At 48.6% G+C, this 27956-nt stretch overlaps 1 protein-coding gene and 1 long non-coding RNA gene across 9 annotated transcripts; one reads left to right on the forward strand and one right to left on the reverse strand.

Moving 5' to 3' along the window:
• LOC141579170 (uncharacterized) lies at nt 1-9262 on the reverse strand. 2 transcript variants are annotated; one of them, XR_012510341.1, is made up of 4 exons: nt 8794-9262; nt 4390-4610; nt 261-2407; nt 1-133 (listed from the first exon to the last, which is right to left on the reverse strand). It is a non-coding gene; the product is annotated as an uncharacterized LOC141579170 (long non-coding RNA). The 2 variants fall into 2 exon arrangements; XR_012510340.1 differs by lacking the exon at nt 1-133 and having other exon boundaries at nt 140-2407.
• Nucleotides 8318-27956, forward strand: PRXL2A (peroxiredoxin like 2A). 7 transcript variants are annotated; one of them, XM_010963103.3, is made up of 6 exons: nt 8318-8476; nt 19127-19289; nt 20197-20288; nt 23410-23550; nt 24122-24286; nt 27184-27956. In XM_010963103.3, exons 2-6 carry the CDS (start codon nt 19145-19147, stop codon nt 27295-27297), a joined length of 657 nt encoding a protein of 218 aa, XP_010961405.2. In that variant the 5' UTR covers nt 8318-8476; nt 19127-19144; the 3' UTR covers nt 27298-27956. The 7 variants fall into 7 exon arrangements, with proteins under 7 accessions (XP_010961405.2, XP_010961403.2, XP_074230414.1 ...); XM_010963101.3 differs by having other exon boundaries at nt 8320-8476; nt 19110-19289; XM_074374313.1 differs by lacking the exon at nt 8318-8476 and adding an exon at nt 10483-10551 and having other exon boundaries at nt 19232-19289.

A 27956-nucleotide genomic window follows, 5' to 3' on the forward strand; every position in this document is an offset into this window, starting at 1 on the left:
CCAGAACTACCGGAGAGTCAGGCTGCTGGAGCACGAACAGCATCCAACCCTGAGTCAAGTCTCCTTGAATACGGATGATGACCTTGGGCAAATCCCTGTGCCATTTGTAAAATAGTAGACAGACAAGGTGATCCTGAAGAGACATTGGGGTTTTGTTTTGCTATTGTAATTTTGTGGTTAAAAAAAAAAGCATAACATAAAATTTACCGCCTTAACCATTTTCAAGTACAACACGGTTCAGTAGGATTAAGTATACTCACATTGTTGTGCAACAGAGCTCCAGAACTTTCTTCCCTTGCAAAACTGAAACTCCATTAAACAAGAACTCCCATGTCCACCCACCTTCCAGTAGCCACCCTTCTATTTTTGTCTTTCCGTGAGTTTGACCACTTTAGATCCATTGTACAAGTGGAATCATACAGTGTTTGTCTTTTTGCGGCTGGCTTATTTCCCTTAGTATAATGTCCTCATGGTTCATCCATGTTGTAGCATGTAACAGGACTTCCTTCCTTTTTTAAGGCTGAACATTGTGTATATATGCCACATTTTGTTTAACCAGTCACCAGCTGACAGACATTTGGTTGCTTGCACCTCTTGGCCACTGTGAATAATGCTGCTCTGAACACGGGTGTGCAAATATCTTTTCGAGACCCAACTTGACTCTCAGGTTTAAGATGCAATCAATTCAGTTACATGTTTTATTACTGCTTTCTTTAAACAAACATGGAGCTTCTTGAAGAGTGAACAAATTGAAATGAACACTTTGGGTGCTGCAGGGTGACATTAATTTGGCAAGTCTGGACACTTAGAGCTAAGATTTTGGCACTCAACAAAGTCCTAAAGCTGTATCACCAGAACAGCCATAAATCGGGGCCTTGCAGAGAAAGTCCTGGCATTCTGTAGCCTCATTATGAACTTCAGTCATAACATTACCTAGAAACCCCTTTCAGCAGAGATAATGGGTATCTATTCATATAAATCACTTGCTGGATGATATATGCATTGACTTGTTGCGAAATATGGGAAATTATATGCCAGATGTGCAGAAAAGCATTCTTCAAATTCAGTCCACCTCCAGGGGAAAACATTTAGGATCCATACACTTTCCTTTGAAAGAAAAGTTTGCTTTTCTCTCCTTAGTAGCATGGTTGAAAGGTCTGGCCAAGGATCAGGTTGGCAGGCATGTTCCTTTCAATACTGGAACCCGTGCCTTCAGCACGATGACTCGGTGGGGTGGTGGGCGGGTGTTAGATGACTAACGTTTCGGTGTAGGAGTGCCTGCTGGCAGGGGTGCAGAAGAACCTTCAGTCACTAATCACAGAATCCTCTTTAGAGAAAACTGTAGTGAAACCTGGCTGATTCATTGAAACGTCTCTCTCTCTCTGGGTTCATTGCCACAATCAGAATTCCTATTTCAGGATGCTATGGGGGGAGCCAAGCCATTCTTCTGAAAAACAGTTGCCAGGACCCTGTCTTTCTCGAGCCTTGAGGGCCTCGTCCAGTGGAGGAGGCAGAGAGAGGTAGGTGGTGTGGGAACAGAAGTAGGAACAACCCGAGGGAAACCCAGGAGAGCAGGACTAACTCCCATGTGAGGAAAAGCATCACACAGACATTTGACCTGGGTGGTGAAGGATGAGGAGTTTTATAGGTAGAAAAGCCTAAGGAAGGGCAGTCTAGGCTGGGGGGAACAGCACACACACAAAGGTATCCTGATGTTCAGAAATGTGTGAGAATGGCAGTAGGGCTGAATAACAGACAGCACATGCGATTGACTGAGACATGGGAAGACCTCTTAATGAAGTGTGAGAACTGCAGAACAGGGTCATGGTACCCCTGTCAGGAGCCCTGGGCGGACCTGGTCCCATTCCCTGGCTCCCTGGCTCCCCACGGTGTCTGACCAGAGAGAAGCCACAGCTCTCACCATGTGGCTGTGTGCCCAGAACCAAGGATGGAGAACAGGTGCTGATTCACTGGAGGCACAGGTACCGCATTCATGGCAAAATCGGGGAGGAGGTGCTCAGTCACCAAAGAGGAGATCTTGCCAGCTTTGATGGGACGTTTCCTCCAGTGAAGCTGAGGAGAGTGCAGAGAATGCCCACCTCTTGGCCCCTTCCTGCAGCAGCCCTGCCACTGACCTGCAGCTCACTAATGTTCCTGGGCTGCAGCAACCACGGGCTCCAACCAGGTCCCTGGGTGTCCTGGCAGCCCGCCACCAAGGGGAAGCTGTTGACACTTGGAGATGTCAGCAAGAGAACATGAGGCCAGGCAACAACAGACAGGGAGGAAACTGCCGTCTTCTCTCAGAAGGACTGGCTGGTGGCAGCCTGATCTTGTCCAAAGCAGGTTACCTGTGGTTTGGAAGGCAACGCTTCTTATCATCCCAACCAAGGCTCTTCTATCTGGGACACTAGGAAAAGAGACAGAAATTAGACAGTGTTAGGCAAACTTAGGCTCTCTCCGGGATGCTCTTCCTTCTAAACATTTTTAGAATGAAATTGAGTCTCTTGGGAGAGCCTCTAATGAATATGGAGCAGCCTTGTCTTGCTAGACAGATTATTCTTTGTCTGAGAGCTCTCAGTGTCTCTCCAGCCTCCAGAAAGTGTAGACGACTTTTCAAAATAATAATTAATAATTCAGTGAGAGATAGGCAGAGCTGGGAAGAACTACAGAGAACTCCCAGAGCAGGGGGATGCCCAAAACATGGAGTGCGAGGAAACTTATTTTTAGCATTCTAGCTATTGTCTTTTTAATTATATTGCTTTTAGTTTTAATTATATTGCTTTTAAAATGTCAACATGAATCTACACATTGAAAAGTAAGTCTTCCTCTCATCTTTTACACCAGCACTTCCTCCTTCCCAAAATGTAACTTTCATTATCAATTTGCAGTGTTTCTCTCTAGACCTTGTTCTATGAATATATAGTGTCAGTGTGTGTCAATACAGACCTACACATAGCCAGGTGTAGGCACAGAGAGACAGGACCAGAACTGGAATACAGATAGGGTTAGAGACACATTTGATGTCAGCTGTTCCTTCCTGTTCATCAGGAACAGGGAATCTGAAGAGGTCAGCTCTTGGGAACAGTGGGTGAGGAGTACATTTTCTGTTTCCAGCTAGCGGAGCAGAGTGACACTAGAGCATCCCCTTGGGAAGGAGAAACAAGCCAATGCTTAGGGCAAAGGAGAGGCTGGAGAAGCCAGGCCTGTGGGGATGTTGAGATTTTTAAGACTAACAAAAGAGATGGGATTAGGGTTACCTGACATGCTGGAGGGCCTGAACCCTCTCTGTCCCTGGATTGTGGCAGGATCTTTGTAGAAAGGGAACCATATGCCCTAAAGCATTGAGAGTGGCTTCAGGGCCTAATGACAAGTGTGCTGTCAGTGGAGGAAGCCACAGGGGATGACTGACAATACCGAATATTGGTGAGGATGCAGAGCAATTGGAACTCATACATTGCTGGTGGGAATGAAAATCAGACAGACACTTTGGAAAACAGTTTGAGAGTGTCTTATCAAGTTAGACATCCATGATCACTCAGAAACACTGATTCAAGAGAAATGACAACATATGTTCAAACAGAGGTTGCATACAAATGTTCCCAGCAGCTTTATCCGTAACTGCCAAAAAGCTAGAAAAAAAACAATTACGTCCATCAACTGGTGAATGGATAAACAAAATTCGGCATATCGATACAATAGACTACTTCTTAGCAATAAGAAGGACTGAATTACTGGTGATGGAAGAATCTCAAAAGCATTATTCTAAGTGAAAGAAGCCAGACAAAATACTACATATGGCATGATTCCATTTGCCTGAGCTTCTACAGCAAAGCAAACCCAGAGTGGTAGAAATCAGATCAGCGATCTCCCTTGGCTGGGGGTCTGGAGAAGGAACTGACCACACAGGGTCATGAGACTGTGTCTATGGGTGTCCCAACTTTTCAATACAACAGTCAAAATTGGTGAATTTTACCTCAATTATAATTTAATAAAAAATTGTACTTTACTGAAGCTGACAAAACTTTTTTTTAATTCAAGCAAAAATGGTGAGAAAGAAAGTGATAACACAACTGAGAAATAGGGGATCACTACAGGAAAAGCAGAGCTTTTAGAAAATCATTAGGGAAGAACTTTAAATAGGTCCATCTTAAAACTTAGTTGAAATGGATAATGTTTCAGGAAAAAAATAAACTTTAATAAACAGAGTCAATAGAAAAGTTCTTAACTGGTTTAACTATGCCAGCATAACACAGATGCCCACCACGGACAGTGAGGAGAGAGGAAGCACAGTCCACAAGCGTACCCTCACTTTTGACCTCAGCTGCACTTGAGGTCCCTGAGACCACACTTCGGTTTAATAAATTCACTAGAGGAACTCGTAGAACTCACCGAATGCTGTTATGCTGATAGTTTTATTTCATGATAAGGAAAGGATACTGATTAAAATTAGCCAAGGGAAGAGCGCATAGGGCAGAGTCTAAGAATGTACCAAACTCAGGGCTCCCGGTCATCCTCTAACTGTGCCGTCATGAAGGGTTACTTTTCCAGCAGGGATGTCTGAAAATAGGCACAGAATATTGGCGACCAGAAGCTCACCAGTATCGTAGTGTCTAGCAAAAAAAAAAAAAAAAAAAGAGAAGGAAATTGGTACCAGGTTTGAGAAATGGAACATAACTATAGATGAAGCAGAGTTTTTAGAAAATACCATATTAATTTGAATTACAATGACTGTATAGTGTATTTTGATGTTTGGTATGGCAAATTTTATCTCATTGTTCTTTCATGTAACTTTTACAACTACTCTCAGACATTTATGTTTCCTTATAAAACTTGGGATTGTGTATTAGATAAGCTGCATTCAGTTACAAGCGCAAATTGTTTATATTCCGTGAGTTGAGTTTAATTGCTGCATAAAAATCTTCTAAGAGGTTACATTACGATTTGGTTCTAAAATGAAAAAGTTACTGTGAATGCAGACATTCATGGAAACAGCAAGTGGAACATAAGTTTATATTAGTAAAGGAAATTTTGTCATCAGAGGAATGACTTCATTTTGCTGCTTTCTTGCAAAGCAACAACTGAGAGGTCAATAGAACTAAGAAACAAAGCTACCCCCCCACCTCCGTACACACACATATGAAGTCTATTATGTTTCACTACAAGACCCAGGCATAAGGACTGTAATGCAATGGAAAATTTCCCAATCTCTGGAAACAGATAAAAGAAATTTCAAGGCAATGAGAGGTCGGTGTCATCAAGCCATGTCTTTTGAAAGACTACCATTAAGAGGTAAAACATCTATTTATCAAAACTTCCTGCTGATTTTGAGTACAAGATAACAGTGGAGCACTTTTAAGAAATGCTGCCTCACCAGTGTTTCTAATAGCCAAAGGATAATACTGTGTGGCATGTAGATATCAGTGATTCTGCATCCAAAAACTACAGAGAAAGTTTGGACTTTGGATGTGAAGATGTCTTAGGAAAACCTTAACATGTTTATTTCACCTCTATTTTTCCTTTTACATGTGCACACAATGATGTATGACATGGACACTACCCCAGATGTAGGCCAATCAGAGCACAGCAAGACCCTGGCCACAGCGACTGGCCAATCAGAGTGAGGCTCTGGGCTTTGTTCACTCCTTAGTCTAACTGCCCCCTCCCCAAGCTGGATCTTGGAAGCCATCCTGTGACCACAAGAGGAACCAGCCTTAACATGAACCAACAAAGAAGCAAGAGAACCTGGATTGCTGATGACTTTACTGAACCAAAGGATTATCTCAAGGCAGTTTGAGTTGGGTTTCTGTTACTCACAAACTAAAAGCTTCCTAACTGAATACATGTTAATGGATAGAACAAAAGACAATTAGAGATGACTTACGGCAGCCCTGCTTTCCTGGCCTGAGGACAGAATTATCCCACCGCCCAGTGCCCAGTCAGTCACTGATCTACCTGGTGAACCACTGGTCACGTCTACTGAGGACTCTAGAAAAAGCTCTGTGCCTCTGTGAGGCACATTGCGGAGGTAGAGCATCTTTATATATTTTTTAAAAATCAGAGTGGAATTTAGGGATACTGGCAAGTAGGAAGATACTTGGAGCTGATCTGTGCATATCTCTTTTTGTGGTTCGTATACGTTTCCAGATCTTGATTTGACTTTCACACATCCATGGAATGAGAATTAAGCCCTGAGACAATGAAGTCAAGCACCCATTTTTACTTTATTTTCATGTTGATGCAAGCTGCTTCCCAAACTGTTCCCGCTGAGTCCAGACACACTGCAAGACCATCAGCTTAAAAAAAATAATGTTATGCTGCTGGCCCACATCACAGCTGAGTGAGCAGATGAAGCTAGCTGAATCTAGAGGTGGCTGTGACTCTCAAAGAATAACAAGCCTTTATGCACATCTGCCTCCTGTTTGCAACAATTTCTGCCTGCCCCAGGGGATTTATAAAGGCCAGAACCGTTTCTCCATCCCTGTCTAGAGGGTAACATTTCTAAGTTATCTAAGCTGTCACAAAACTCCTAGTCAACCTTAATTTCTACTCCCTTATATTAAAAAATCTAGGTTATTCCATGTTATTCTTTACACCAGAACTACTTTTCTCTTTAAAATGTGGCAGATTGGTGTTTTTGTTTTTAATTCTTGAGTTCAGTAAGTTTTCCTGTGCCTATTTGCCCGTAATTTATTTTTCTGGTCTGCTGACTGCTTTTTAATGAGTTCAGCCTGTGCCTTCTCAGACAAATTGGGAGTGTGAGGAGTGTGTTAATTAGCTATCAGATCCAGCCTGGCTTTTGAAGTCCAGCGCTTTGGAATGCTACAAGAGTGTAAATATAATTGTGGCTTTTTGAATTTAGTAATTATATCACAGCTGAAACCTCAGGGAGCCTCCCACCTCAGGATTCTGCTACCCATGACCCCAGAGTGGTTCTGCAATTAATGATCAGTCTCTGGGGACTCATACCCAAAGGAAATGGCTTCCTGTTTTGTTCTAAGTGGCCCTTCTTCCTGCAATCTTCCTCATTGTTGGCCAAATATCCTATTTCAGGATGGCTAGAATAAGCCTTCTTCCCCCTCCTCTTCACGGGGTAAGAAGGAATTAAGCAGGAGTAAAAAAGGTTCTCTGGAGGTAAATTGTCTTCTTATGACTTACACCCACATTGTACCAAATGATACCAAATATTTTCAGGCCTTCAAATCAAACATCTACTCCTGCAAGAAGCCTGCATGATCACTCAAACTGATCACTCTCACCTCCAATCTAGAAACACCCTCTCTTTCACAACACGTCCCCAGTGCACCTCACGCTGGCCCTGGGGTCCTGGAGGTGTGGCAAAGGAAATCACAGTCTGGTTAAGGAGAGACCTCCTGAATGGATTCTATTGGTCCATACATTTACAAGGAAACTGGCATCCAACTGGGCGGTCAGGAAGGTGAATCAGAGAAGCCTTTGGACTTTGTACACCACTAGGCAGTTGCCAGGAGAGCCACACACAGGCAGATCACCACCTCTGACCAGTGGTTGTGTCAGCTTCGCTTTGCTATTTCACTGCACACTGCTCTGACTGATCAAACACTTGTCCCAGTAATATTTTATGTGAATCAGTTCCTCCTGTCTCAGAAAAGGTGTTCCCCTCAATCATCTATTTTTATGAAAGAGTGTGGACACTTAACATATGAGGGGTAAATGAATGACTGGATGGATGAACGATGTGGGTCAAACTAGATCCCGACTTCAGAATCTGTGAAGTCATGCAACATCCCAGGAACCAGTGCTCCAGGCCGCCACTCACCACCCTCCACTAAATGGCCAGCATTGGGGGGTGAAAGAGGATGGGGAATGGGGTCAGAGGCTGGCGATTCTGCATTTGTTCCTAAAGCTTTAAGGGACACTCACCTGAATGCGTCGATCCTAAAGATTGCCCCTCCCTATGCCACCCCCCCCAAAAAAAAACTCAGAAAAAGCCATCCAAAAATAACTGCTTAAAAAATCGCTGAGAACTGAAAGGGGACTGTCCTTGGCTACAGGACTTCCAAATTGAAACAGAGCGGTAGGGAGCCTTCTTTTGCTCCACAAGGCGCTCCTAACGAATGACTCAGGAGTCTAGGGTCACCACTTGCTAAAGGACTGAGAGAAGCTAGAGCTGTGAGCACGAGGGACCGCATGCGAACGGCCCCGGCCGCAAGAGCCGCAGAGAGCTGGCCGCGAGTTCTGAGCCGGCGACAGCGCCAAAGCAGGTCTGGCACCGAGCCACTGTGGGTGGGGCGGGGTCACGTGGGAGTGGCGCGGCGGGCGGCGCAGGCGCGATCGTGCGCAGGCGCGGGGGCCACCCCGGGACCCCTGGGGCCGGGGAGGGTTTGGTCCGCCAGACCCCGGCGTCGGGCGCGAGAGGAGGCGGGCGGGAGGGACGAGCGAGCGGTTCGTGCGGCGCGCAGGGCTCTGCGAGTCACGCACGTGACCTCTGCGAAGGCAGGTGAGGAAACTGAGGCAGGGCGGGGCGAGCAGGGCCGGTAGGCGCGCGCGCGGGTTGGCTCGATGCCGGGCTGGTTAGGTCCGCCCCTCGGGCGGCTCCGGAGGCCGCGTGGAGCTCCTTCTCAGCCGGTGGGGCGCGGCCGCACCTGCGGAGCCCAAGGCGGCCCCGACCTCCCTCGCCCCAGCGCCCGCGCTCCCGGAAAAAAAACTCCGCATTTGCGGTCAGAAGACCCGGGGCCGGGATCCGGGCTGATCTGAGTGGCGAAGAACACCTCTCTTCCCCGCCCCCGGGTTTTGAAGGAGGTTGATGGCACCTACCTGCCTGGATTGTTGAGACAAAGAACTGAGAAAGGGACTCTGCTCATGCGTGGCCGTCCCGCGGTGCCGAGCGCAGGGTGGGCGGGGGGAGGGGGTGGCAGACAGAGCAGCTGGCGATGTGCAGGTGGAGGCCGAGGGCCTTGTCTTGGGCTTTGTGCTTGCTTAGTCCGGTGTTTTGTGGGGCTGCGATTTCTCACTTTTTTCATCATCTCAGAGGCACCTGCTTTGCCTCCCTCCCTCAAAGGTTACAACCCCCTGACACTGGAAAAAGCCCAAGTGTACGTTTTAAAACATTGTGCTGGAGGAGTGTAATAGTTTGGTGGTAGAGCGCGTATTTAGCATGCACGAGGTCTTGGGTTCAATCCCCAGTACCTCCACTGACAAAAATTAAAATTAAAAAAAAAAAAGATACATAGTGCTGACTTCTGGGTATGAAAAGACGAACATGGCACCGATCAGACAATCTCTCATCAAGGTTGGTGCAGGAATCAGAGCTGAAGGAGACAAAGAAGATGGTTAAGGCCCAGTCTGGCCAGGATTCTACAAAGACCGCACTCCCCGGGAGGCCAGAAGCTGACCTGGAGTTAAGGTCCCAGCTGACTTTGGGCGTCTTTTCCATACCACACCAGGCTATTTCCACAGCCCAATTCCCTACCCCTCGGTTTAGTTTTTTTTATTTTATTTTACTGTATTTTCCTTTACATTCCTTTAAACTTGGCAGATGATTAAAAAACAAAAATAATTACTTTGGATTTATGTTGAAAAGCATTGTCAGGGTGCCAGCTTGCATAGTGTCTGATGCTCCTGCTCCAGCCCAGTCCTGGACACTGAGAATTGGGATTCAGAAACCCTGACCCCTTGGAATATACCCAGTCATCAGAAACCCTCCATTTCATGTACATTTTGGGGGCAATCATTGACTAATCTGGAAATGAGTAAGAATTATATCTTGAATTGTGGCACTCTTTGTAAGGTAGCTTACAAAGCACCACCTACATGTTAAATCCTTTGATTCTTACAACTGTGTAGGTTACCTTTTGTAGTTTGGGGATCATTCCTCTTTCACTGATGCAGAAACAGTTCCTTGTCCAGATTCTTAACGGCTTGTAGGAATTTGAGTTAGGTTTTAGTTACTCTTGGTGTGCCCTTCCTGTATTGCCCTCTTTTATAAGGTCAGGCCCTTTAGTTGAGATCTTATGCGTTGTTCCTGAGGGGTACAGTGACATTTCTTATGATTATCTTATCTGCGTCTGTTACTTAAATGGTGCTTGGGAAGTTTGGTGAGGACTGGAATTCTGGGGCTCTGTCAGTGTCCCAGAAATAAGGCAGTTCTCCTGCCAACTGGGTGCTTGTCTTTTTGTGCAATGTTGAGCAGAGGCACTCCAAATCTCCTCTGTGGAGGCATGTGTGGCAAGAACTGTTTGGAGGCACTGTGAGGGAGCCAGCCTCACCCCTGAGCTCCGTGGCCTCTGGCACAGGGAGATTACAGCTGGGCAGGGCTCTGTGCCTCCTCTGCTGCTGGCGGGCTGCAGAAGGAATGCATGGAGCATGCGTTGTGGGGTGGGCAGTTAGGCCTCCTAGAAAAGCCAGGGTTCCCTCCAGACCTAGAGCCTCCACCCAGGAGGCAGGTCTCCAGTGACAGTTGGAGCAGTTGTTCGGTGTTTTGTGTCCATTCTGCTTCAGATGTCCTGCCCTCACAGGAGAATGAGTGAATCTGAGCCCTACAGAGAAGAGGTGGTGCTGCCATTCAATTCTGAGGTGCTTTCCACATTGCTCTTCTCATGTATTCTTCCTGCAGCCCTCAAAAGTGCCTTTTTTGTTTGTTGGTTTTGGGGTTTTTGAGGGGGGGTAATTCGGTTTTTAAATTTATCTATTTATTTATTTTTAATTTTTTTAATGGAGGTACTGGGGATTGAACCTAAGACCTCATGCATGCTAAGCATGAGCTTTACCACTGAGCTATACCCTCTCCCCACAAAGTACCCTTATTTTTAAGAATACAACACTGGGGTCCAGAAGGACAAGATGACTTCTCAGAGTCAGAGTGAGAACCCAGGAGTTTTGTCCTGAAGCCCAGTGTCTCCTGTGGTATTGCCCTTGCCTTCCCACCCACACTCATGGAACTTGAGAGAGCAGATATTTGGAGCCCAGACAGGAGGCTGCGCAAGCAAGGGGTAGAGCGCCCAGGCATTCTGGGCGGCTCTGTAGCCTCAGGGTAACTGAGCGGAGGAAAGGCCGTCTCCCAGTCCTCACATCCCTCATGCTCGGCAATGTCTCTGTTTCCCAGTAGCTGATTACGTCCTCTTGTCCGGCTTTCAGCATCTGCTGAGAACTTTCTGAATCTGGCATCTAGGAGGACCCCAGGCCAGAGTTAGGCAGGTGGTCACCCCAAAGAGCAGGGCAGGAAATTGGAGATGAACCAGATGGGTGAGCGCTCCTTGCAGCTGTCCAGCTCCACAGTGCTTGACGACAAGGTGGGTGGGAGCACATCCCCTACTGCTCTGGGTGCCCGTGTCACCAGGCTGCTAAATTACCATTTTCAAGACTGTCTCTTTCTCATCCAGGATTGACAGGACCTTGCTGCTGTGGGGAGGAGAGATACGGAATGGCTTCTCAGCTGAGAATGGGCAGTGTGACCCTTAAGAAAACATTTCTATTTGAATTATAAACTGCTCATGAAGCACTGGACTTGATTTCCAAATTTCCCGGGCTCTTTTCAGGAGCAGTTTTCCTTTTATCCTTCCTTAGGCCAGTGAGCAGACTTGAGGACCTGCAGACCCCCTTCCTGAGCCCTGACCCCCACACTGTTCCAGCCTCAGCAGGAGTGTCCAGTGTAGGATAAATAGCCGGGGCCCGGCAGTTGGGAGACCTGAGTCCCAGCACAGCCGCTGACCAGTCCTCCCCACAAGGGACCTTGGACTAGCTGGCCCCATCCCTGGCCCTTAGTTTCCTCTTTTACTCGGTGAAGGAGGGGCTGAACTAGAGCTCTGAGGGAAGAAGAGAGGAATAGAGGCGAGCAGAGAAAAGATGAAGCATCCTTTCTAGCCTCGTTCCCAGAGGCAGGGAAGCCCGTGGACGCTCCTAGTCCCTTTTGTCTCCCTCAGCACCCGTTTCTTCCCTCTGCCCTACCTCCGCCTCAAGCCAGCTCATTCTGAGGAGGGAGGATTCCCTGGGTGGGGCTTGGCTGGGCAAGTGTCCTCTTAACGTTTAGCATATGATGCTGTCTCTACTTGTTTGGGGCATGAATTAACCACTCAGTGCTGATACTTTGTTTTATTTAGACTTTATCAGTTCCTGCCCAGGGGTAGCTCCTTCAACAGGCAGAATTAGGCCTGGGGAAGCAGAGGGTGTGAGACTGCACACACCCAGCAGGAGGGCAGCCATGGCAGGTGTCCCCGTGGCTTTCTTGAGGTCAGAACCCTGGGGTTGCCAACATGCGATACTTCAGGGTCTTTGGTTGCCAGAACTGAGACAACCTCGTAGACATTCTGGTTCCTTCCTCTGTTCAGATGAGGAGACCCAGGTCCAGAGTGTCTTCATAGCCTGTATCAGGTCACCCTGCCAGTGAGCAGTGGAGCTGGGACCCAACCCAAGGTCACCTAAGCCCCAGGCTTGAGTGCTTTCTTTAAGGTCAAACCAGCTACAAATTAGTTCCAGCTCTGCCTTTAAAGTTTAAAGAGTAAAATTCAGGTCATTTCACTGAGACACTTAATGTCTGCTAGTTGCCAGGATTTGTGTTAAATGCTGAATTGGCAGGAGTGAATAAGGCAACAGCCTCTGCCCTTAGATTGCTCCACCGTATTGTGTAGACAGACATGTAAATAACTAAATACATGAAGTCTCTTTGCTTGTGCAGTGTGCAAAGGTGTGTGTGTGTCTGCCCATACATGCACACTATCTAACCAGAGGTGAGGGAGAATTGTCGGGGCTTTCTGGAAAGGCTCTGGAGGGAAGGTGTTAAATGTGCTTGTCCTTTACCTAGTTGGCATGGGTGGGGAGGGCATTTTGGCTAAAGGAAACAGCACGAGCAACAGTGTGGATGCCCAGCAAAACCTGTTGCATTTCCACGCACATCGAGTGGCCTGGCCAGGGTGCTGAAGTGGCCAGGGTGAGGCCAGAACGGTGACCTGGAGCTGAGCTGCGAAGGGCCCCGGCGGCGTGCTGAGGAGTTCGATGCTGGTGAGGGTCTGAGAGCAAGCGAAGGATGTGGTCAGGCCGGGGTGCGTGATGACCACTTTGGCTGCAGCACGGAGAGTAAGTGGAAGAGGACCTGAGTGGAGCCGCCACGCTCAGTTCTGCGGGGACCGAGATGGGCCCGGTACAAAGTGATAGGGGCTTGGGCGTGGACAGCAGCAGTCAGGCCGAGAAGAAGGTGGGTCGCAAACTCGTTTCACAGGACGGACAGAACTTCCTGACTGATTTCCTACGGGCAGCAAGGAGAACAAAGAGTAAGTCGTGACTCTCAGTTTCTGGCTTGAGCAGTTGGCTCCATGCTTGTGTCATTCACTGAGCTAGGGGAAGAGAGCTCCGGGAGAGAACCTGATTTTATCAGAGACTGATTTTCCTCATGATGCAACAGAGATAACCTATTGAACCCCCAGCTGGGAACTTTGCATCAGGAGCAGCAGTAGGAACCCGGAAATGAAGACCAAGGTGGTGGGTGAGATGCAAGCCATAGGTGAGGAGGGAGTGTGGCTTGAGAGGAGTCTTGAAGTGTCAGGAGAAGAAGGGAAGGTAAAGAATAGACAGCAGGTGAGGGTCCTCAGCGGTGTGGGGTGGAGGATGGGGCAAGGGAGCGGGTTGTACGAGTGTTACCAAGTCCAAGCTTGTATTGCTCACTGACAGGCCAATAAATCGAGAGACAAGCTGTTGGGGCAAGAAATAGCGACTTTATTCGGAAAGCCAGCAGATACAGACGATGGTAGACTAGTGTCCTAAACAACCATCTCACCCAAGTTAGAATTCAGGCTGCTTTTATACTAAAAGGGGAGGGTTGCTGCAAACTTCTTGGTGCAGGAATTCTTTCCTCTTGCAGCTGTCCACCCAGGTCTATAAAACTCCAAAAGATAATGGTTATTTCCTGTTCTGCAACTTTTTAAAGGCGAGAGCCTTAAGACCAGGGCTATCCCATATATTTTAGGCTATAGGCAACATTCTTTCACAAAGGTGCAGAGCCAGCATGACTCAGCACAGGCAACAGAGCACAAGGGTTAGAGCTAAAGGAATAGATCCAATATGGAGTCAGGTTTGTTCCTCTCTGTTACACAAGCGGCCATGGGGAAAGGAACATTTTCCTTTGATTTCAGTTAGTGTGACCCGTGGGCTGCGTTAAGGACTGCGTTAAGGGCTTCGCTTCATTAGTTTGCACTGGAAGGCAGAGAGGGAGTCTGTTGGCACTTGATAAATGTTATAATCTGCATGACTGCAAATGACTCAACATTTGCTCAACTTTTTGAAGGGCTAGGGGGTCCTGGCAGCTGTCCATATTGATGTTTTCTGGAGATTGACTATTGGCAGCTGAAGGAGCCCCAGGGTTTCTGGGTGGCCTGGTCCTGCCTATGGAGTGAGTGAGCTTAGGGTCATAGGCGGGATTCCAGAGCCCCGCCTCTAGCCTTCCCCTGCCGCCTGCTCCCCGCCTGCTCCCAGTGGGTCAGCCTTGCCGTCAGCAGAAGCTGGGGTGTGCACGCTGTGGATGGTGAGTGCCTGGTTCCCAGGTTTGAACAGCCTGAGGCTGGGGAGAAGGGACCATGTGGGAGAGGGGAGGTGCCCTGTGAAGCTCTGGGTAGTGGGGAAGGAACACTCTGGGAATTGAAATGGAGGGGAGGGGGTTGGGGGAGTGTTATGATGAGGAACCGAGGGTTCTTGATAGAATCCCACGATGTCACTGGGGTGCTTCGGAAGCTTTACCGTTCACCTTGTCCAGCCCCATCATTTTGGAGTTGAGGAAAACGAGCCTGAGGGAGGGATCAAGCCAGCTGGGCCTCAGGAGCCCGGCTGGGTCTCCTCCCGCCCGCTCATCCCAGACCAGCGCTGCCACTCTGAGCTGCCACAGCTGTTGTTTGTGGCCTTATCATGCTTCCCCTTCTTCCGTGGGAGAGGCCGGATCAGATAAGCCCCACAGTGGGGAGCCCGATATTGGGGCCATGTCAGGTGTGGGCTGGCTCTTCTGTAAACAGCCTTGCTATTATCTTTCAGAGAAAGTGACCCCTTCCCTAACAGACGGGGGGTGGGGGTGAGAAGGGACATCTGTCAGATGGTACATTTCCTTTAGGGTAAACATGGTCTGACTGTATGTGATGACTGAAAAAAAAAAAAAAAAAAGAGTTGATCTTTTAAAATTCTCTTTAAGATAAAAAGGATCCTGCCCCTTGACCTCCAAAAACCCACCAACAAACGTGTTGGGAGGCAAGGTGTGATGGTAGACCACCAGCTCTGGATCCTAGTGATCTGGGTCCAGGTTGCAGCACCGCTGCCTGCTGGCTCTGTGACACTGGAGAAGGCACTGAACTCCTCTGAACGGCAGTGTTGTCAGCTGTGTAACAGGATAACATCTGCAGCATAAGACTTAATGAAATTAAGCCACGCATCTTGGGCGGCACTAAGTGAATGCTGGTTTACTGGCCTCCCTGTCTCTCCAGTTAGTAGCCTTGGTGGCCCATGTGAAAGTGCATTGTTCCACATGGACATTAAGGTTCCCACTACCTCCGGCCCTTTCCTGTGGGCGGGATTAGCTGTGATTCAGGATTCAGCGCCAGCTCTCGCTGTGCAGCAAGTTGCGTGGTATGTGCTCTGAGACAGGCCTGGATGGGAATTGCTTTGTAGCTCAGGGGGGCTTAGCTGAGAGGCTGGATCTGCACCCTCTCTAGGTGTTTCCAGAAGTCAATTTTCACTGCTTCCCACCGGCACAAGAGCCAGCAGTTAGAGGCCCACTGGGAACATAAATTCATGGAGAGGCTTGCTTGTCGACTCTGGTGCTGATATGGAAGGCTCTCACATCTTAGTGCTTCGGGGCCAACTCCCTAAGGGTGTGACTGTGCTCACGCTTTGCGGATCACCGCTGGAGGTGAGGCTGGAGGTGGGGTGCTGCACAGTGCTCCTGGGAGTTTGGAAGCCCACATCTCGTATTCCAGCTCATGAACTCGAGAAAGAGAATCGGGGGCCTTTGGGACATTCACCCTCAGCCAGCCCACTGTTTTGCAGGCTTACTGAGCCCAGGCTGCCCAGCTCTTGCATCTGCGCTCTGAGTCCTATGCCTGCTCCAGAGCTGTTTTCCTTTGGGTGCCTCTGTGGCTGCCCAGCCCAGGCACATCTGGTTCTCGCCCCTGCACTGCCATCACTCCGTCTTCATACCTTGCCCAAGGTATTGCCCCGCCTTTCCACTTGAATTTTTGTTCTGTGTACTAGGCCTGCATCTCCTTGAGGACTGTTTATCATTTAGCGTTATGTCCTCCCAAATTGCCATTTATTGAACAGGTCAGTACTGAATAAGTGTCTGGAAATCCATGTTGAGTCTCGGTGAGTCTGATTCCCTTGTGCTCACTGCTGACGGGCAGCGGGGAGATGGAGTCTGTTTGCCTCCAAGAGCAGCAGCGGTGTGTGGGAAGGATTGGAGCTGACTGTCAGAGTCCCTGGACTTCCTGAAGTGCAGCGATGTGTCCCAGGAGTTGAAGCCAGTCCTTCTGGGAGCTTCGTAAGGTGGCCTTTGCGAACTGATGCAGGAACATTATCAGATCTGTGATCAGGGAGCGCGCCATGTGCGCCTGAATCATGCACACATGTTAGGAGTCCAGGGAGGTACTGAAAGTGCATAAAGAGACAGAAATTGTTGCAGTCTGGGGACTCTCCTGTTTACAGCAGGCAGGTGAGAGCTACAGTTTTCCTCCTGATTTTGTTCTGTGAACTGTAATCCAGTAATGTGTAACTGCTGCGTAAAAGAATTGGACGCCAATCTGTGAAATGTTATTCCTGCTTAGCTCACGCACTTCAGTCCTCCATAAGTCATTATTTTCATCACTCAATCTTGTTGAATTCATTTCAGCACACGTTCATGGAGAACTCACTGTGGACTACAAACAGGCACTGTGCTGGGATTCAGGGCGGATACAGGGGATTCAGAGATAAACTGAGGAACAGACTCAAAGGAGAGAAAACTGGAAAGTAGGTCCAAATCAGTGTGTCGAACACATCAGAAGGATCATGGGTGTGATGTGGACACCGGTGGGGGTAAATAATCACCTCTGGTGGGTGGGAGTCGGTGTAGGCAGAGCATCTGGGAAGAGCCCTGGAGGTGCCTTTGAGTCTTGAGCAGCACGAATGAGGTAGGACATTCAGGCAGAGCCGTGGAGTGTGTCCTGGGTTTTGACTCACTGCCACTGTGGCTGGCCTCCCACAGTGAGCTGAGGGAACAGAGGCTGGCCCTTGAGGAAGGCCCAGCTCTCCAAGGCCAGCCTGCCCTCGTGGCTGTCCTTTGTTCTGTGGTTTATAGCCAACCAAGCACAAAACCTGACTTTGTTCTAAGACAATGCTTCTCAGACTTTAATGTGCCTGGGAATTGCCTGCCGGATCTGATTAAAATGCGGGTTGTGATTCCTTAGTTCTGAGGTAAGGCTGGGAATCCTGCAGTTCTCCATGATGCCAGTGCCGCCAGCCCGGGGGAGCACGTTTTGAACAGTGAGGTTATGAGAACTCCTCTCCCAGCTCCCCTGTTCCCCAGCGCACACACCAGCCTCCCCTTCTCTCTTCTCTTCCCTAGCCTACAGAGGCCAAATTCCTCTTTCTTTAAGGCTGTTTTCACCTGGTCATTCCCACCGAACATCCCACACCCCCTGCCTGGAAGTTCCCTTCTATTTCTCAAAGCTGAACTTCCCAGGATGGCCTAAAACTAGGCAGACCTACCCTTTTCTTCCCAGAGTCATCACCACCAGGCTACTCCCAGCCCCACCTCGTGACAGTGGCCCCCTCACAGCCCCTCTCCTTGGCAGTGACACGTGGATTTCTGGGCCTTTGCCTAATCTTGGAGAAATCCTCTCCCTAGTTAAGTCCTGCAGGGGAGAGTTAAGTCTTTGGTTGGGGGGTTGGGGTTAGATGGGACACCCCCCCCCCCCGGGTATTTACCTGCTGATCTCCACACACAGAATCATGCAGGTTCTTAGGCAGGCTCTGGTATAAGTCAGATTGTGGGCATCAAGTTGAAAGATAGGTATTGTAAGTGGTTGTCAGGAAAAGAGGGCTGGATAGGGTACCTACTGCTGTTCCAGGGGTAAGCTGCTTCCAGGAGCCCCCACCAAGGAGCACGAGGCTTCCCAACTAGAGGAAGCCTCAGTGCAGCCCGTGCGCATGACCCGGGAATGAGGCTGGATGCTGTGGGACCTGTCTGGTCCCCTGCCCGAGGAGACGCCTTTGCCTGGCCCTCTGCAGCAGACACTTACACCGTGCTTTCTCTTCCATGGCACTTACCCTCAGTCTCTACTCCTGTTCATTCGACAGGCAGCTGTGTAGTTCTGTTCACGGGGAAAAAATGTCAGAGTAGACACTTGCATTTAATAGTGGCCATCTCTATTAAACTGTATAAACAGGTGGTGGATGTTTAGCAGACACTTGCTTTCTTGTGGACTGTGGTTTTCTGTACTGCTGCTTTTTGGGTTTTGTTTTTTGTTTTGTTTTTACTGTGAGCCTGTTTAACTCATATAATGAGTAAAAGTAAAGGTATTCTCAGCTGGGAGAGACGTACTGAGATTGCCTGACCAGCTCGATTGAGGCCCCACTGGTCACTGTCTTGGGGCTGGATGAACAGGGTCTGGTCACTGTGTCTGAGGGCTTCACGGAGAGGAGGAAGGATAGGGTAACAGGACAGGGTGATTGGCGCTCTCGGTAACCTAATCACAGAGGAGAAAGCCGCCCCCTCCCCAGGGACTGTGAGGGAGAAGCAGGCATTGACAAGGAGGGGCAGGGGGAGGTGGTCTGGCGCCAGAGGACCAGCCTGGAGGAGCTCCACAGAGCTGGGAGGCTACAGCCTTGGGCACAGGAGAGGGAGCAGCAAGGGAAGCTGTCACTTCTCTGTCATCATTCCTGACTCGCTTGTGAGCTCCCTGGGGCAAGAATCTCCTCTCCGTGTGTGTTGTCCCTACCCCTCTCCTCCCCAGCACTTGTAGTGCTTAGGTAGCAGCCGTTGTCCAGCCGCATCTCTGACGCTGTTGGTCCCCTCCCTTTGCCTCTGGCCTCCTGGTTGGCCACCCAGCCAGAGCCTTGGCCGGGAGATCAGAGTCCAGCCATCGTGTGGGAGCGGTAACGTCTTCTTCCTTCCTCTCAATCCCCAGAAATGTCTTTCCTCCAGGATCCAAGTTTCTTCACCATGGGAATGTGGTCCATTGGTGCGGGGGCCATCGGGGCTGCCGCCGTGGCACTGCTCCTGGCCAACACGGACGTATTTCTGTCCAAGCCCCAGGAAGCCGCGCTGGAGTATCTGGAGGATATAGACCTGAAAACACTGGAGAAGGGTAAGCAGTGACCCCCAGTACTTTTCCAGGGCGCTGGGATGCAAGCTCACTTATTTATTTTTCTTTCTAAAATAGCTCTCTCTCTTTTTAGTTGAAAAAGCAATATAACTTTCAAAATTACTGATGATTCAATTACCCTAACACAATAATCATTGTTATTTTTTGCACGTTCTTTTCCAGGTAAGCACACAATAATAGGTCGTTGTGATCTTGGTGTACTTGATATTTTACATTTTAGCTTTTTCTTGTCAAAAGCATTTTCTATTTTCTCTTGTTGTTTCTCTGTTAGGATAATTGTCCCATAGTATTTAGTGATAATGTAGCACTGTTTACTCAACCAAACCTTCCAGAGTGTGTTCTAGGGAATTCCAGCTCCTGGAGCTTCAAAAAAAGGAGCTCCCGAGTCAAGTAAGTTTCAGAAACACTGTGACCAATTCCTCCCCAATGATAATATTGCAGTTAACATATTCGGGTTAAATTTTAAAAAAAAATTTCTGTTGACCTAATTTCTTTGACTACTTTTTTAAGACTTGGGGTTTTCTTGGCCAAAGTGCAAGATCGCAATCATGTTTTAGCCGTGTATCTGCCCGAAAGGATGTTGTTACAAAGTCCATTGATACCAGCAAAATAGTTTTCTAATTTTCAGAACTACTCCAGTTTGGGATGTTCAAGTTTGCAACTAGATTTTTATGGGGGAGGGGCCTTTGGGTTGTACAGTAGGATCCTTACACTCTGTTCATTTTCCTCAAAGGACGAAAATTCCTTGGCTGTGTTTCCTAGTTGCCGTTTCCCACATGCGAAATAGCTGTCCACGTCCTCTGTTAGGCCCGGTGCTGTTTATAAGCTGTTTAGAGGTTGGGGCTGGGCTGGAAGGAAATGATACTGAATTCCCTTTTCTTCTCCTCAGAACCAAGGACTTTCAAAGCAAAGGAGCTCTGGGAAAAGAATGGAGCTGTGATTATGGCTGTGCGGAGGCCAGGCTGCTTCCTCTGTCGAGAGGTGAGTACATCCGAGGATCTGTTCAGAGAGAGGGATCCTAGCAGTTGGGGACTGGTGCATTTCCAGCCAGGACCAAGGGCCTGTGGGCTCACTTTAGCCTTCGATCAACAGTGGCCCATTCTGTCATTTGCTCTAGGTGTTTGTGTTTTGTTTTGTTTTGTTTTGTTTTGTTTTGTTTTGTTTTTGGTCTAATTCTCTGTCTGTTTATTTAACAACTCCCCATATCCTGGGGTTAGCAACACACTTGAGTTTCCTTTCATCCTCCCAAGGCCTTTCTCTCTTGTGCTACGACTGTCTTCTCATTTAACCAAGGATGAGACCAGGTCCAATTCCACACTCCTGATTCTCAGCACGGGGGTTTGCTGACTGAAATGGAGTGTCGGGATTGTTACTGGTACAGGCACGGTCAGCCTCGCCTGTGGTGCAGTTACATACAGCACACGGGGAAGTACTGGCCACACTGTTAGAACGGACCTGCCTGACTGCCTCTTCTCGGGGAGCCCAGCATCCCTGCTGGACGGCTGAGAGCCGCACGTTGGCACGTGGTGGCTCTGCTGTCTCACTGTGCTCTCGGCATCGGATCTATAGCTCAGTGGACTTCAGTCATGACAGTAGTGTGGGTGCAGTTGGGGCTCACTAACTGGGCAGCCCCCAGGTTGGCCGCTCAAAAGGAGGCCACTGTCGTCTGTTCAGTAAGTGAGAAAGCTTGTCTGGGAAGGCAGGGTCCAGCCTTTTCACTTTATATAAAGGTAAACTGAGGACAGGAGTATTTTGGTGACCTCGTGGTCATACAGTCAGTAGGAGAAAACCCAGGTTCTGAGGTCACTGCCTTGCCTAGGGCAGAACTGAGAACGGACACTACTCCTGACCTTAAGATAACTTTGCTTTTCAAGTTGTGGCCTTAGCCTGTCCAAGTTGCCATCCCTCTTCCCTCACCCTGAGTCATTTCCTTTCAGCCTCGCTGAGCTCCCTCCTGCTCGTGTGGTTGGGCCGGCAGCAAATCTGCTTGCATAGCATGATGCCCGAGGGTACCTTACACGCTGCTCACTCTTTGGCTCCCCACTGTATCTCTGGAAAATACAGCTTCTTCTTGTTAGTCTCCTTTTACAGAGGAGGAAACTGAGGCACAGAGGTGCGGACAGTGTCACGTCACTGTGGGATGTGTATTAATTTCCAGTTGCAACTGTAATATGTGATCACTTATTCAGTGGCTTTGAATAACGCTAACTTATTTTCTTAAGAATTCTTAAGAATTCTGAAATGGGTCAGAATTCTGAAATGGGTCTCATTGAGCTAAAATCAAGGTATCAGCAGGGCTGTAATCCTTCTGAAGGCTCCACTGGGTAAATGATCTCTGTGTCTTTTCCAGCTTGTAGAGGCCATCTGCATTCCTTGGCCATAGTCCAGTTGGTCCTCCAATTTTAAAGCCAGCAATGGCTGGTCAGGGCTTCCTCACATTGTGTCACTGTGACACTGACTCTTCCGCTTTCCTCTCCCACAGTGAGGGACCCTTGTGACATTGGGAGCACCCAGGTAATACTGGATGACCTCCTTTAAGATCAGATGCTTAGCAACCTAAATTTCATCCGCTGCCTTAATCCCCCCGTCCCATGTAACAAAACACGTTCACAGGTTCCTAGGCTTCGGATGTCACTTCCTCTGCCTGCCACCGGAGGTGACGTTTAAAATCAGGGCTTTTGATTCCAATCTGTGATGCCTCCAAATACCGAGATGGAAGCCTGTTGTGACAATTTCTCAAGGCCATTTACACCTGAAAGGTTCTAGGAACAGCTGCTCTAATGACAACCTGTTTTCTGGGCCCTGGTAGAGCATTTTATGGAAACTGACATTTCTGACAGGATGGATGGAGGGAGGGCAGTCAGCGTTATTTTGAGTGGCCCAGGGAGGAGGCATGTGACTCAGTTTCCATTTCACACTCGCAGAGTAAAAGGCCCCGTAAATGTGAGTAAAACCTTTCCTCTCACACGCAGGTGGCCTTGACCACAGGTGGTCCTCTCTGCTCTAGGGCAGTTTGTCACTTGCTGAGCCTCTTGACAAATGCATTATAATGAATTGTGCTTCATTAGCTATCCTTTCATGGTTCTAGAAAATAAATGAAAAATTAAATGCAGTTGCCACCATAGAGCAGTGTATTTGTGTTGGAGGTGAGTAGGCTGCTTTTCATAAGGATTTCCTGCTACTTCTTTAATTGTGATACCAAATGTGAAAAAGGATTTTGTTCTTAACATCGATGTTCTTAACATCCCCTGACACCTGCAGCTCTGTTTGTTCACCCAGCACGCAGTTCCTGAGAGTCAGGGATGTCTGTCTTCATCAGCTCAGCTGCAGCCTCCCCATGGACCACCTTCACCTTCCAGTCTTTCCCCTGGTACCTAGTACCTTCTGTATACCCAGCCATGAGCTAGGCACCGAGGGATGCAAGACATGGAAGGCAGTTTCTAACTCTGGGACACATTTGGGGACTTAAGGGACAAAGCTCGACTTAGTAGAACCCACTGGGCTCAGTACAGAAAATGTCACCAAGCAGGAAAGATTGGATACACACAGAGGATCAGACCTTTACTCCAGGCTGGGCTAGCCACAGAGAACTTTCTAGAACAGGGGTCCCTTTCTAGAGGGTAGGATTTGAGCTGGAAAAGGTTATTGCAATGGGGGTGGGGAGCCAGTTGAGCAGAGGTGTAGAGGCAGCTGTTCACAAGGCCTAAGTGAAGTTCGTCTGACCACCCCTGTGATGGTTTGCTGTAGTGCAGGGGAGGGGCTGGGAGACGAGGAGAGAAGGGCTGTGGCTAGGAGTAGGGGGATCGGATCTGCGTGCAAGCTCTTGGTTATCAGATGCTTCCGAGGCCATGATTAGGACATCTGTAACAGGAGGCCAGCCTCTCCTTCCCTCTGTGGACAGGAGCGACACCCTATCCTGAGGCCTAGTGCCCAGTGGGGACAGTCTTCTGCTGGGCTACACAGGCCTTAATTGTCCCCCCGCATTTCATCACATCTGGTCTTCTGCATTCGGTGCCAGCCACGCTCTGGGCCTGTGGGAAGGAGGGTGTGGGTTGGCTGCAGAGCCGGAGTCCGTGCCCCTGACGCGCCCGGTCTTCTGCAGGAGGCCGCGGACCTGTCTTCCCTGAAGCCCAGGTTGGACGAGCTGGGCGTCCCCCTCTATGCAGTGGTGAAGGAGCAGGTCAGGACTGAAGTGAGGGACTTCCAGCCTTATTTCAAGGGAGAAATCTTCCTCGACAAGCAGGTACGTGTGCCGTGAGCCTGTCGGACACAGAGCTCTGGGAGTTCGGTGGACCAGAGTGTGTCTGGCCCAGAACTGGAGCCTCCCTCCCTTTCAGCTGCCCTGAACTTGCAGGGGCTTCCTCAGCCCTCTGAGCAGAGCACAAGTGAACACTTAAAAGCTGTCCTTCAGTTCTTACTTGAGCCCTTCCTGACTGCGACCTGGGGGGTGGGTGGGAGCGTAGGGAATAGCTGAAAACTCCATCGGGCTCCCCCGCCCCTTAATTCTTTGCAGCTGTTACTTCTTTCCCCTCTACTCACCTCTGCAGAACGTAGGACTGTTACCACTCTGTCAAGGGCCCTGTATGTCTGTAGCAAGAGATGAGAGTCAGCGTTGCCAGCTGCAGGGTTCTGTTTAGCTCTGGCGGTCGAGTGTGCTCCTGGGTGGGAGCAGTGTGTGTTGGGTGGGGGAGGACGCGAACCAGCAGGCTTTGGGTCTTTGTCTGAAGACAAATGCCCTGTTAGGAAACTTACCTCCCCGGGGAAGGCAGGCATACAGGCTGCTCATAAGGGGTCCGTCTTTCTCGCTCCTACAGAAAAAGTTCTATGGTCCCCAAAGGCGGAAGATGATGTTCATGGGATTTGTCCGTCTGGGGGTCTGGTACAACTTCTTCCGCGCCTGGAGTGGAGGCTTCTCTGGAAACCTGGAAGGCGAGGGCTTCATCCTTGGGGGAGTTTTTGTGGTGGGACCAGGAAAGCAGGTAAATTCCTAGTGTTCACTTGGGGGTCTGTGAGCACAAGACCCTGGTGTGTGTGGGGTGGAGGGTGGCGACTTCCCTACTTGGGGTCTCCCAGCCTTCCTTCCAGAGAGCCCAGGAACAAGAGGAAGGGGAAGGGAGGGGAAAATAGTTTATCACACGCCTGCTCTCCCCACACCTCACATGTAAGTCGCCTCCCTCATCACAGTCACATTGTGACATATCTGAGTCTGCAGGTGAGTAACTTGGGATGAGGGGCGAGTGACCGCACCAAGGAGCTTCTCAGTGGCACTGCGGGGGCCTGCACCTGGGTTTTCTGATGTCAAGTTCTGTACTCGAACAAAAACGTAGTCTTCATCCTTTCAAGAATTACTCCCTTGCAGTGTTCCCAGTCATCGAGAATGAACAGCAGAGAAGAGTGAGGAGAGAAGGAATGGAAGCAAGCCTTGTGTGGGGAGTAGGAGGGAGTGGTGGTGGGAGGCGGGCTTTCCCCAAGGGGGTCTTGGTGGCAGGGCTGCCTCTGGAGAGGTGGCAGACTTCTCTGCTGACTCACTGTTTTGGGCCCTGGCCATGGGGATCCAGAGTTGGCATGGGGGCCTAGAGGAAGGTGTGGAGATGAGGTCTCTGTGGGCCCAGGAGGCAGGTGGGTGGGTGGATGATCCACGCAGACTCAGGGTGGTGCCCGCAGAGGCTGGATGGGCACAGAGCAAGGACAGGTACAGGGGATACAGGCTCGAGGGGCTGGCAGGAGGACCCAGAGACTCATAGTCTGACTCCTAAGCCTGTCTTTGCGAGCCTCAGGCATGATGATGCTAACACTCGGCCCCATCAGTAAGAAAACAGGATTGGTTTGCCTGGTGGGGCTTGCTGCTGAAACTGATAACTGCATATTTTTCCCAATTGCAAAAGAATAAAGCTAGTGGAATAGAAAGCCTTCAGTTTTAAGCTGCATTTTGAGTCTCTTCCTTTTAAACCTTGGTATCTGCTATTGCTTGTCTGTATTAGAGTCTAGCACGAATTGGTGTCTGATGTAACATAAACCTATTTGCTCACTTTCGGGTAAATCTACCAAAATGTCTTAATGAGAATGGCTGCCAGTGAGTGCCTGCCTTGTGCCAGGTGCTTGTATACATGATCTTACGTCTTCTTTACAACCTATCTGGAATGCTAGGTATTTTTATTCTCATATACACGTAAGGAAATGGGCCTAGAGATAGGAAATAAGTCAGCCAAAGATACACAGCTAGTAAGTGACACAACGGAAATGAATCTCAGGCACGCAGACTCGTCCTGTTCTAGAGACCCTGCCCTTCCCTTGCTCATCGCCCCTCTGGGGAGTTGGCTCCAAAAGACCCCTTCCAGATGTCCTTGCACTTGGGCAGGCCACTTCCTCAGAGAAGCCCTCAGCCTCTTCCCACTCTGGGCCCTGGGATTCTTTCCCCCTTCCTACCTCTGCCTTTGCTCAGCCCCCGGGGCAGGGCTCGGCTTACTTGCCAGCCTCCTCTTGCCGGGCACTGACTCACCGGTGTTCACGGGCTGAGCAAGCCGAGCCAGTTGGCTTCTGGTGTTGCTAGGTGTGTTGTTTGACTTTGTTGGTGCTCCCTGGATCCCCTGCCCTCTTCCTTCCTGGTGGAAGGTGCCCTGAGCTGGCCCAGCTTCAGGACTTACCTCTGTGTTTCTTGAGAGTAAAGCTTTTGCAACCCCCAGTAGGGATTCCTTTGTAATAATAATCTTTAAAATATATTTACTTTAAAGAAGTGATGTGTTTTCAACATAGGAAATTTGAAAATGGAAAAGGTGGGGAGAGCCATTCTATAAGCTCAGTTACCAGGGACAGCCCATTAGAACAGAGCTGCACTGAGAGGCCTTTTGTTTTGTTTTCTTAGAAAGTGGTATCTTACTAAACTAGGTGTTCTTTTTTCATTTAGCACCATATCGTGAACATTTAGCCATGTCATTCATCATACTTTCTTCCTCAGAGGTTTTAATGTCTGCAAACTGCTCTACTGAGCAAATAAATTCAGTTTCCTGATCTGCTTTCCTGTAGTCACCACAGTGTGGTGGGCCTTGTTAGGTTTTTTTTTTAAGTCTTTATAAACAGTGGTACAATGAACATGCTTACAGATGGCTATATTTTTTTAATTCAGTTTGAATTCCTAGACATCATGTGTTAAGGAACTCTTTAACAAGGATTCCTTGATGTTGATTTCAAGCACATTTTATATTTTTTTACCACTCTAGGGTACTTGGAGTGTACTGTGTCTTAGTGCATTTTGCTTCATGGTAAAGTGAGCAGCCTCCAGGTTCTTAGGAAAACTAACATAACATAAACTAACATAAAGCACATGCTTTATTGAACGGCCAAAGAATGGAGAAGTGGGAACTTAATTTGCAAATCAATTTCTCGACCTGATTTTGAAGGAGACGCCATATATGTAGGTGGGTCAAGGTAAAAGGGAGGGAACTGAGTGAAGAGAAGGAGGAATATTCTCCCTCTCTAGGTGGCCACTCAGTGCCTGCCAAGGTCTGACCTCGGACCTCCACTTCCACCCCTTCAGGCTTTTCTATGTAAGCTGCTGCTTGTTCTTTCACCTGCACCTCCACCTTAGACATCCTGGTTACATACGTCCCTGCTTCATCATCTGTGAAGCCTTCCCTAGTCACCCTGTTATATTAATCACTCCTGATTTCCTGCTCCCAAAGTGCTGCTTGTACAGTCCAAATAGTGCGAGGGAGCCTCCCTGATCTCCCGAACTCCTCCAGGGCAGAGCCGGGCCTGGTTCGGATCTCTGTTCCCTGCTGCCCAAGCAGGGGGCTTGACGGACAGCTGGTGCTCAGGGTCTGTCTCAGGAGTGAACGACTCACACTGAGAACTGATGTTCCCTCTTGTTTCCCTTCAGGGTATTCTTCTCGAGCACCGAGAGAAAGAATTTGGAGACAAAGTAAACCCAGATTCTGTCCTGGAAGCTGCTAGGAGGATCAAACCACAGACTTCAGTCTCAGAGAAAAAATGATTGCGTGAGACTGCCCAGCTCAGGGACAACCAGGGCCCTCACCTGTGTGCATGAGATGTGTTGTGTTTCCACTCCAGTCCCTAAGGAGTTAGAAACCCATTTATGCCAGAAACCCATTTATGCCGTATCTTTAGTAGAGATGATTAACATATTTTAACAGATTAACTCTGTTCAGGCCGGATAAGGGAAACTGGCCCCCAAACAGGACTGATAGAAATCTAAGAACTAGAGATGCTTATTTCAGCTAAAACCTGGAAAATCTGAGGCTTAATGTTGACCACTGCACCTCATTGCTACCATATGCAGTGTTTCAGTGCTGTTATTTGAAATGATTTTTATTTTCATGTCTTCAAATATCTAAGAAAAATTGATGATTGACCTGAAGATTAAGAATATAAGGTTTTTCTTGTGTTTTCAATGAATGACTTGTTTTATAATGTTAAAGTAATACTCATATAAAGGAATTGATGTGCTTCAGATGGCTTGATAGAGGTAAATTATAAAGTGAAATGTAATTTTTTCATTGTCTCCCATTCTAACCCCAGAGGTTTGTTTTCTGGAAGAAATGATCATCTGTGGCTCTAATAAAAGTATGCATCATAAGTCGCCTATATATACAAGTTTTTCTGATAAAACTAACAATAAAATATTTACCATAA

Source organism: Camelus bactrianus, chromosome 11, assembly GCF_048773025.1.
Source record: "Camelus bactrianus isolate YW-2024 breed Bactrian camel chromosome 11, ASM4877302v1, whole genome shotgun sequence".
Classification (NCBI taxonomy): Eukaryota; Metazoa; Chordata; class Mammalia; order Artiodactyla; family Camelidae; genus Camelus; species Camelus bactrianus.